The 10,537-nt window shown below is 52.1% G+C and overlaps 1 protein-coding gene across 2 annotated transcripts; it reads left to right on the top strand.

Moving 5' to 3' along the window:
* The first annotated feature begins 55 nt into the window (after nucleotides 1-55).
* Nucleotides 56-8,311, top strand: SSNA1 (SS nuclear autoantigen 1). Of its 2 annotated transcripts, none has more exons than XM_074974138.1 (3): nucleotides 56-163; nucleotides 595-794; nucleotides 8,083-8,298. In XM_074974138.1, the coding sequence occupies exons 1-3, from the start codon at nucleotides 112-114 to the stop codon at nucleotides 8,182-8,184; spliced, it is 354 nt and encodes a 117-aa protein (XP_074830239.1). In that variant the 5' UTR covers nucleotides 56-111; the 3' UTR covers nucleotides 8,185-8,298. The 2 variants fall into 2 exon arrangements, with proteins under 2 accessions (XP_074830239.1, XP_074830238.1); XM_074974137.1 differs by lacking the exon at nucleotides 56-163 and adding an exon at nucleotides 216-436 and having other exon boundaries at nucleotides 525-794; nucleotides 8,083-8,311.
* The last annotated feature ends 2,226 nt before the right edge of the window (nucleotides 8,312-10,537 follow it).

Here is a 10,537-nt window from a genome sequence, read left to right as displayed (position 1 = left end):
GCGGGGCGGAGCGAGGCGAGGCGGGGCACGCGGCGGGGCGGGGCGAGGCGGAGGCGGAGGCGGGGGCGGGGCGGACGCTGCGGGCCGTTGGAGGCCGGGGCCGGGGCCGCGATGACTCAGCAGGGGGCGGCGCTGCAGAGCTACAACAACGAGCTGGTCAAGTGTGAGCGCGGCCGGGACGCGGGGGAGCCGGGCCGTGGGGGGCACCCAGCGCTTATAAGGGGTGGTGGGCCCAGGCCAGGCCTCACGGCAAAGTCAGGGCTGGGCTAGGCTGGGCTGGGGCCGCGGCCTGGGTTGCCCGCCCCGCCCTGCAGATGGTGCCCCGAGGGATGCCTCGCCCGCGGCGCGTGCTTGCGGGATGGGCCCCGTGCACGACGTGGGGAAGAAGGAAGGTGAAGGGTCTGGGTTGCCCCGCCGGTGTCCCAGGAGGACGTGCCTCGCTCATGGCACATGCCCGAAGTGGGGAAGAAGGAGGGTGAAGGGTCTGGGTTGCCCCGCCCCGCCGGTGTCCCAGGAGGACGTGCCTCGCCCACGGCGTGTGCTCGCGGGATGGGCCCTTAGCTGCCTGGGGCCCTGACTCGCCTCCTGCCCCAGGTATCGAGGAGCTGTGCACCAAGCGGGATGAGCTGAGCCATCAGATCCAGCAGGAGGAGGAGGAGAAGAACAAGCTGCAGAACGACATCCGGCTCCTGACGGAGAAACTGGCCCGTGTCAACGAGAGCCTGGCTCGCAAGATGGCCACCCGCAACGAGTTTGAGAAAACCATTGCTGAGACCGAGGCTGCCTACACAAAGGTATCTGGCCTCTGGAGGCAGGGGGATTGGATTTCTCCAAGGCAGCCCCTTACACTCTGGGGGCTTGTGTGTTACTGCGAAAGCACAGAGGCAGGGCCTCTGTCTGCCCTTAGTAAGGCCTCATGTCCAGATCAAGCCCTAAACTGCAATCGAGAGCCAGGGGAAAGCAGGGCTTTGTGCTGGGGCTAAACTAGGGTCAAGTCATTCCTCGGCCAAAATCCTGCTGTGGCCTACAAACAGCTCTGCGAATGTGAGTTAAGTTTACTGCCACACACCATGGCCTTCCTCTTGGGTATGGCACTTCCCACCTTGGGAAACACTCCAGCTAAGGCTTCTCCACAGCTCTCCCAAAAGAGGGTTACTGCTGCCAGAAAAACAATACTCAAACTTGCAAAAACCAGGCACTGCACAGTTTGAACATGGGACCTTCAGACCCATACCACTGCCCTCTGCCACTTGACTGTGTTGCGGGTGGCTTGCTGGTCAGCATTAGAACACTGGGAATTGGGATTCCTGGGCTCTCCTCCTGGTTCTGGAAGGGCAGTGTGGCCTGTTGGTTAGAATAACAGTGACAGACAGGATAAGCAGGCTTGGCACATTCATTTCAGAAGGCAGATTGGGTGAGACTTGGGGGTTTGAGATTGGGGTTATGTTTCCAGCTCCACCTGAAGTGCCCTAGTGCAACCTCAGATTTCTTTCTTTGAGAGCCTCATGTGTTCCTACTATTCGCTAATGATGAGCAGGTGGAACCCTCCTGAAAGCCGTATCCCTTGGGCTCCTGTGCACCCACCTCCCAGGGAAGTCATCCCTCACTGCTTCCACTCCATCATCATCAACACAGAGAGCAGAAGCAACCCTCTGCCATGGTTGTTGCTTTCCTAACCCCATTAGGCTTAGTTTGCCAAAAGCGTACGTCCATATAACTTTAGTTTGGATCTTAGGTAAATAGTATGGTTTTATAGTGTCTCAGAAAAGAGATATTTCCCCAACTTTTTAATGTTCAAGCCTCCAGGATTGCCCCATCACTAGGACTACGTCTGGGCTGGACTCCCAAAAGGTGTATGTTGCAGGGCATACCTACCATGTAGCACCCCCTCCTGACTTAGGGTTGGCACTGCAGGCACTCACTGCCTCAGTTGCTCTTCTCTCAGGGCCCTTAAGAACTCCACAAAGTCCAAGAGAGTGTGAGATGAAATTCCTCTGCTGCAGTTCTACTTTATTAAATACAAATAAACCTGAAATCCAATCTCTGCCCTGGGCCTCAGGGGTTGCCCAGCCCTCCTGTGGACTCTAGCACACCTCTGCTTATGAGAGTTTCTCTTTCTGTCAGCACCTTTCTGCAGCTGAGTTCCAATGATTGTTTATGAGGCACAGGTGTTCTTTATTCAATTAACTGTCTCTTTCCCTTTAAACTAGCTCCTCATGGGTAGCCTGGGTTCAGACTCCCCTTAAAGGAGTCAGCAACTCTGTGCAGTGTTATAACAGATGTGCATTATGCCCACGGATCTCCCAAGCTGGATGCCTGTGTCCAGTGCTTAATTTCTTTTCTGTCCTGTAAAACTCCTTCCTTGGCCCAGTGTGCCACCCATAAGGCTTTTACCTCCCCACCAGGACTGCTGGCTCTGGCACACCTCATGGGAGAGGCTCTTATGGCTGTTGAACCTCTGGATGGCCAGAGTTCTGTGCACCACTGGGAACAACCTTCCTCTGCACTGAAACTTACAGCAAGCGGGGCTAAGCTGTCAGTTCCAGCCATGGTATCAGAACTGACCTCAGCTTGGGGCTCAGGTGCTGAGTCTGGAATATCTGAGACCCTTCCATGTGGTGTAACCGAGATTCAGCACAACACACCACATGTGGACAGCCTGACCAGTCTGAATTTGTCTAGCTTCAGCAGCTAACATCAGACTGGGAATATGGCATACCTTTTTTACAGTGAGGGTCATTAATCATTGGAACAATTTAGCAGGCTGACAGAGGACCTTTCATAGATTCCAAGACCAGAAGAGATCATTGTGGTCATCTACTTTGACCTCCTGTATAACACAGGACAGAGAACTGCCCCACAATCATCCTTACAGCAGAGCTTTTAGGAAAACATTGTCTTGATTTAAAAATTTTTAGTGATGGAGAATCCACCACAACCCTTGGTAAATTGATCTGGTGGTTAATTACTCACTGTAAAAAAAATTACACTTTATTTCCAGTCTGAATTTGTCTAGTTTTCAACTTCCAGGTATTGGATCATGTTAGACCTTTCTCTGCTAGACTGAAGAGCCTGTCATCGATTATTTGTTCCCTGTGTAGGTACTTAAAAGCTGTAATCAAGTCACTCCTTAACTTCCTCTTTCTTAAGCTAAATAGATTCAACCCCTTGCGTTCATCACTCTAAGGCAGGTTTTCCAATCCTTTAATCATCTCATGGCTCTTCTCTGAACCCTCTCCAATTTATCAACATCCTTCTTGAATTGTGGACACCAGAACTGGACACAGGATTCCAGCAGCAGTCGCACCTGTGCCAAATACAGGGTAAAATAACCTCTCTGCTCGTACTTGAGATTCCCCTCTTCACGCATCCAGGGATCGCATTAGTCCTTTTGGCCACTGCATCGCACTAGGATGTTCAGCTGCTTATCCACCACAACCCCCAAATCTTTTTCAGAGTCACTGCTTCCCAGGATAGAGTTCCCTATCTTGTAAGTGTGGCCGACATGCTTTGTTCTTAGTTATGTACATTTACATTTTGCCATATTAAAACACATACTGTTTGCATGTGCCCTGCTTATTGAACAGTCCAGACCTGTGCCCAGGTGACCTGTCCTCTTCGTTATATACCAGTTAGAGGAGGGTTCCATAGCTTGCATCTGGGAGTGCCATCCCATGAGTGTGAATGCGCAGGGGCAACTCTTGAAGATCAACAGTTACTGTTAAGTAACCTCTCTGTCTACCTCAGGGAAGAGATATGGGGCCTTGGCCAATAGTAAGGGTTTTGAAGGGAACAGAAATAGCAACAGCATGCCGTGGAAGAGAAGAATTGAACATGTAGGCTCCTGGCTCTAACCCCAGTGCACAGTCCCCTAGGGTACAGGGTGTTGTGCAGGCGTTTCTCTCTCATCCCTGTCTACCACCTTCTCCCACTGGCATTCTATGCATGGCTCAGAGTGCCTTATCCATTCCTAGCAAAATCTGCGATTGTCTCTGGGCCCTGCACAGCTCTGGATAAGGACTCTTACTCATATGGTACTTTGAACCCTCCTTATACTTAGGACAGCCTCATGGCTCCAGGGTGTGCTTGCTGCTGTCTCACACAAGGCAAAAGTTTAGGGAGGGGTAAGGTGCTGTGATCTTCCTAAGGAACACCTCAAGGCAGAGTTAAGGCTCTCTGGGTGTGTTGTGTGGGAATTGTCACCTGAACTGCCTTTCCTGCTGCTACGGTGTTTGAGTTTTGGGAATGGAAGTCTCCCATTCTGGAAGGATGTGAGGAGCACCGGGCTGGGCTGCATACCAGCAGCTTTCACTCCAAGGTGAATGAAGCTTTGGGTGTGTCCGTTACCAGCACTCTGCCGCTATCATAGATACTCAAACATTGTAAAAGACAAGACTTGAAAACCCTGCTCAACAGGGGTGAGTGAGGCCCTTTTCTTTTCAAGTGTGTGGGCTGGGAGCAAGGGGCAGTGCCTGCAGAGAGCAGTTGAAGCAAATAGTTCTGCAGTGGTGGGGTCAGGCAGGGGAAGGTAAAATAGGGCTTAGCCTGGGCCACTGCTCTCCTCCAGCACCTCCTGGACCCAGAATTTTGCAGACCCCCCCCCTCCCCCGCCCCAGGGCACTAGTACCCATGCAGCCTCCCCCTCACCTCAGCCATGTAGCCTTTGAGAGAGACTGCAGGGAGGAGCCACCTAGAGAGTGAAGCCTCTGCAGCTGCAGGACAGGTTCAAGAAGGCACCTGGGGTGCTGATGATGGCATGAAAGTCCCACACTGGATTCCCTGTACTACGATGGAGTGACTTCTTCCTCCCCACCTCCCTTGTCTTTCCCTTTTAGTTATTCCCCCTCCCCCTCAGAACACTAACTGAAGGTTTAGAACAACAAAACCAAACCAAAAACCTGGGGGAACTAAGGTGCTATTTGCTGCCTCACATCACTTGTGCATTCTGTCCCTTTCCCTGTTGCTCTTCACCTTACTCTACAGCTGGTGCCTAGCACAATGGGGCCCCTTATAGAATATCAGGGTTGGAAGGGACCTCGGGAGGTCATCTAGTCCAACCCCCTGCTCAAAGCAGGACCAATCCCCAATTTTTGCCCCAGATCCCTAAATGGCCCCCTGAAGGATTGAGCTCACAACCCTGGGTTTAGCAGACCAATGCCCAAACCACTGAGCTATCCCTCCTTCCCGGTGGCCTCCAGCTACAACCATACCAGAATAACCCTGATAATGAATAACAGTGCCATCTACTGCTGAGGAAGTTCAGCTTCCATTTTAAAAAGAGTTCTTCATCAATATGCTTTAAACTAGTCCCCATGCCAGGGCTGTGTGCTGGAGTGTGCAGACAGATCACTCCAGTGCCTCTGCTCCAGCTCCCCCAGGTGGCAACAGGATGAAAATTACTAGGTTCTGGTTAGTTTCATGGCTAAGGTTTCTCACCCTCTGGGGAGTGGTGGAAATATGAATAATCTGGGCCAATGGGAAAGCTGGGACACTGGTATTCACACAGAGGGCACCCAAAACCAGAGAGGGGCAAAGGGGTAGAGTAACAGCAGGCTTATAACGAGGGCAGAGGAGGAAGATTGCTTCTTCCCTCCCGCAGAGAGCAGCCAGGAGTGGGAAAGGAGGGCTACTTCTGCCTTCCACCTGCTAGAGCAGGAACTGGCACTTATTAGAGGTGATGAGTGGAGTCGGTCATGGGAGGGTTCCACTAGGAATCCCAGCCCTCTCCTTAGCCACTGGCATTGGTGGGGGGCTGAGCTTCTCTGCAACTGTCAGTTAAGCCCTATATATATAAAGCAAACTGAGCACGGTATTTGGCTCCTGAGCATAATGAAAAGTGTTTCTGCCCCAGCCTTGCATGTCCTGAGCTCTGTCTGGTTAACGAGACCTCTAGAGCATATTCTCAGTCTCACACTGGTGAGCACCAGTGCCGCCTCCTCTGGTCTCCACTGACTGGTGCTACTTACTGCTATCTTAGCTTCATCACCTTGCTGTCTTCTTTTGTGTCATTGTCAGATCCCAGGCTGAAGCTGGTTGTCCTCTCCCAGCCCCTTCCTCAAAGGCTGAAGCTTGAAAAATTCATGCATGAAAATGGAAATGTTGATTCTGTTACAATAGTTATTCCTATTTTAAGAACACACTTTGGTGAGACACTGGTAAAACTCCCATCCACACAGTGTAATTGGCTCTGAATTTCAGTAAGTAACTGACATTTGGGGATGTCAGTGACAAAATACATGGCAGATCTCTGCAAGCCCCATCCCTGTGACTGTTGAGACAGTACTGGAGATTCTGGGCCATGCCGCACCTTGGCCCAAAGTGTCATTTCTGTGCAAACTGATGTTCCACATCACCCCTAAGTCTACTGAGCATTTTCTGTATGAGCAAACAACAAAAAAGGCCATTTTCTGCAAACGCAGCTGATGTTTTGTCACAAGTTATTTTAAAAACAATTACAACTACTAGTGAGCCCCTGTTGCATCCTGTCAGTCCTGTGCATTGTGGGCTGTCTGGGACATGGACTGTCTGCAAAACACCTAGCACAATAGGGCCGTGACCCTTGGCTGGAGTTCTAGGCACTACCATAAATCAAATAAGTAATAAAGATGTACAGAAAATCTAGCTTCTCAGGCAATTTGAGAACAGGAAAATGGCCAAATATATCAGAACTGCTTGGTAGCAGTAGTTGAGCTAGCTGTTGTCTGGTCTTTCTGGGAGCTGTACACAGCTGCAAGGGGTACTCTGCACTTTCTGTGGGAGAACATGCCTTCTGGAGCTGGCATAGCTCCGTTCTTTTCCTTCTGAACTCAAAGCTGCCGTCTCAGAAAGGCCAGCTCCGAGTGTTCGCAGGCTTGTATGAATCCACCCATGGCTGCCAGGATTGTAGGTTATTCCTACAGCTTTCTTTCTACCTGTAATGACCCCTCAGGCTAACAGTTACAGGGATATGGTTCTTGTGGTGATCAGAGATGTTTGTAATCTGTAGCCAGTCAAATGCAGTTTCTTATTCAAGGAGCTCTTGCAAAATGGAAATGACAAGTCATATCAGTTTGCACAGAAATTAAACTTTGGACTAGGGAGGGCATGGGCCAGGCTTTTCAGAATTGTCCAGCAGTCACAGGGACATAGCTTGCAGTGACCTGGGAAGTATTTTGTCACTGACACAGCTTCAAATCTCAGTTACATATTGAAATCAAGACAATTACGCTGGTGGGGCAGGTGGGATCAGGGTTTTGTTTGTGCTCAGAAGCGTGCATTATTAAAATGAGGAATAAATGTTTAGAAATTTCATCACAATGGAAATTTAACATTTTTATGCATGATTTTTTTTTTTAACTAGGTCAGCCTGTGAATAAAGAGAAGTCAGTCTTTTCTCAGGAAAAACCAAGGAGGAGGAAGTGCTCTCCACCCATTAGCTCTGTGGTTAAAATACTCACAGTTTGTAAAGGAGCTGGGTTAAATCTCCATGCTGCCTGAATCAGACCAGGGGCTTGAAGTTGGATTGCCCATGTCCCAGAAGAGTGCCCTAGCCCCTGAGACATAGGAACAGCGGGGCTCTGTTTCTCCTGTTGAAGCTGTTCCTGTTCATATGAAACGCTTCAGTAGCCATTGGAGTCTAAGATTGGATGTCTAACAAATACATTCGAGTTCAACTCCAAGTTACTGGTTTGATGCAGGAATCTCTGTGTTATGCTGCAAGTCAGATTGGATGATCAGGGGTCACTTCTGGCCTTAACATCTATAAATGACAGTTTGCACCAGTTACATTTTTAACTGTTTTTAAGCAAATTGCCTTTGTTAATATTGCTAGATGCTAAGGCCAAAAGGGACCATTGGGACCATCTAGTCTGACCTGCATAACACAGCCAGAGAACATTCATCCAGTGATTCCTGCCTTGAGCCTGGAATGTGGGTCTGAGCTAGAGCGTATTTCTCAGGAAGAGACCCCCCCAGGCTTGAGTTAAAGGCTCTTGAGTGCTGGAGAGTCACTGACTCCCTTGGCAACTTGTTCAAAATCGAGCTCAGGCTAAGAGAAATGTTCAGTTTCCATAAAATGAAGTAACTTGTTTCCCATCCTCCCAGATCCTGGAGAGTTCCCAGACGCTGCTCAATGTCCTGAAGAAGGAAGCTGGGAATCTGAGCAGAGCCACAGAACTGAAAAGTAGCATCACAAAAGAGAGCTGAGCATTTGGACTCAAACATTCTGGCAGTCACTCTGGGGAGCTGCAGCGCCTTCGTGCCCTGGCCCATGCTGGTATTCTAATCTAGGGGCTTGGAGTGGAAGCAATGTCTAATAAAGTCTTTGTTTTGCAAATGTAAGTGTTTATTGCAGCGCCAGGTGGGAATCCATTCCAGTTCAAGCCCCATCCAGCAAAACTCCGGATGGGTGCGTAACAGGTGTCACTTAATGGGGTCATGAGGCTGTGGAAGTGCAACTGTGCCCAGAAGCAGCAGCAGCCTCAGGCCTGGGAAAAAATGCAGCTTGGGACTTTAGCACTTTCCCCTTCAGACAGTTCCTCCTGGGGGGATTCTGCACGACTGCATGCCCCCAGACAATACCGCCCTGCAGAATTCCTGTGCTTCCCTGCAGAAAATGGGGGGTGGATATAGGGATGACTATGGGTGCAGTTTTGGGGAGATTTCCCCCCCCCCAAACCAGAGGCAAGGCAAGGCACAGGGTTACATGATACTGCCCCCTCCCACAGGGCTGCCCTGCTGAAGGAGGCTGCCTCTAGGCTTTGCTGAATCTGCAGCTGAACGCCACCTCCTGGGTCCTAGTGTCAGTCGGGTTCCCCTTGTGTGTGTGTGTGTGTGTTGGGAGCCTTCCTGTTTTTTGTGCAACAGTGAGTGCCGGCTGGGGGGAAGAAGCAGTACAGTAGGGAAGGAAGGGGGTGGAATAGAGCAGGGGCAGGGGCACGTGGGAGTGAGAGAAGAAAAGGGAATAGGGGAATCGCAGGGGGAAGCCGGAGCCTGGCATGCAGTGTCCCCTCAGCAGCAGCTAGGGTTCCCCTATTAAGCAGGCCCATCGAACCCTCACCCTGACAAGCCCTACCCCCCCTACACCTGGACCCCCATCCCATCAAGCCCCACTCCCTCAGCACCCAGACTCCCCCACTGAGCCCCAACCACCTTCACCTGGATCCCCTGCAGAGTCCTATTGTTCCTGCACCCAGAACCCCACAGTAAGCCCTGTGCATCCAGATCTCCCACTGAGCTGCCTGCATGCAGATTGCCCCACACAGAAACCTCTCACCCCACATCTGGATCCCCCCTACAGTAAGCCCTTCCACACTTGGATCCTGCTGGGCTGAGCTTGCCCACCCACACCTTGTGCACCTGGCACAGAGGGGCAGGGCCCCAGGGTGTTTCTGGGGCAGGCCCAGCCCTTTCACTGTGTCAGGGTCAGGTGCAGCCTCTCTGCCAAGTCCCTGTACTGGGGGAGGTGAGGGCTTCAGGGTGATGACCCACCTCCATGCAGGCAGCAGTCTGTGCTCCCCAGTTCCATGCTGGAGCCACATGTATTTATTGACAAATAAAATTTGCAGAATTTTAAAATATTGTGCATGTAATTCTTATGCACCAGATTCCCTCAGGAGTAAGACAGTGGATGGTTTGCTTTGACAGGAGCAGTGGGGGGAGCAGGGCACACTGTGTTCCCACGATGCAGCAGGAAGGGAGGGGATGGAGAAGCTGGGGCTGGCTGGGAGGTGCCAGCAGCAGAGTACACCCTGGAGCTAGGAGGGTAGCCCTTCAAGAGAGGGAGCAGAAGCACTCAGAGCTATGGCAGCTCCCAGGGGAGGCAGCACCTCCCCCTCCCAAGAGACCCTAGATCACCACCTCCCACCCTGCTGATGAGGAATGAAGTCTAGACCAGCAGTTCTCCACTGGGGGTCTGCAGCCCCCTGCAGGACCATAAGCCCTTTCAGGGGGGCTGCAGGACCCCATGAGGCTGAAATCCCCAAGCCCCAATACGGGGCTGAAATCCCTGAGCCCTCGCACCCCCGAGCACCAGTTGCCTCCCCCCATTGCAGTGGCAGAGCAGGCCAGTCCCAGGGGAAGCTCCACACCCCCCTCTTCCTCCTGTCCCTGCTCTTGAGACCCCAGCCCCTGGCCAGGTCAGAGGAGGGAAGCCAGAGTTGGGCAGTGTGGGCAGCTGCTGCCCTGGCTGGTGTCATGGAGCAGGCAGCCATGGCATTTCCCCATCTGCTGCTGGTGCCTGCAGTTTTGGCTGCTCCTCAGCTCATGCAGCTGTTATGAGCTGCCCAGGTAGGGGGACCCCACTCTGTGGCCAGCAGAGCCCTTGGGGAGCAGTGACCACAGGGGAGCCCTCCAGGCACACATCCCCTAGCTACCTCCTCCCTGCACCCTGAGCTACCCCCCAGCCCGCACACAGCCCCAAGCTACCTCATCCATGCACCCTGAGCTACCCCCTGCCCGTACACAGCCCCTAGCTACCTCCTCCCTGCACCCTGAGCTACCCCCCAGCCTGCCCACAGCCCCTAGCTACCTCCTCCCTGCACCCTGAGCTACCCCCTGC

This window comes from Natator depressus, chromosome 16, assembly GCF_965152275.1.
Source record: "Natator depressus isolate rNatDep1 chromosome 16, rNatDep2.hap1, whole genome shotgun sequence".
Lineage (NCBI taxonomy): Eukaryota > Metazoa > Chordata > Testudines > Cheloniidae > Natator > Natator depressus.
The sequence above is the reverse complement of the archived record's forward strand: the minus strand, read 5'-3'. Positions and strand labels throughout refer to the sequence as shown.

Bases quoted from the DNA above. Each gene is read 5' to 3' on its own strand.
- SSNA1 (XM_074974137.1), top strand. From the start codon at position 359: ATGGGCCCCGTGCACGACGTGGGGAAGAAGGAAGGTGAAGGGTCTGGG. The intron at 437-524 runs CTCGCTCATGGC...AGGAGGACGTGC, and splicing joins GGTGTCCCAGGAGGACGTGC to CTCGCCCACGGCGTGTGCTC. The intron at 795-8,082 runs GTATCTGGCCTC...CCATCCTCCCAG, and splicing joins CCGAGGCTGCCTACACAAAG to ATCCTGGAGAGTTCCCAGAC.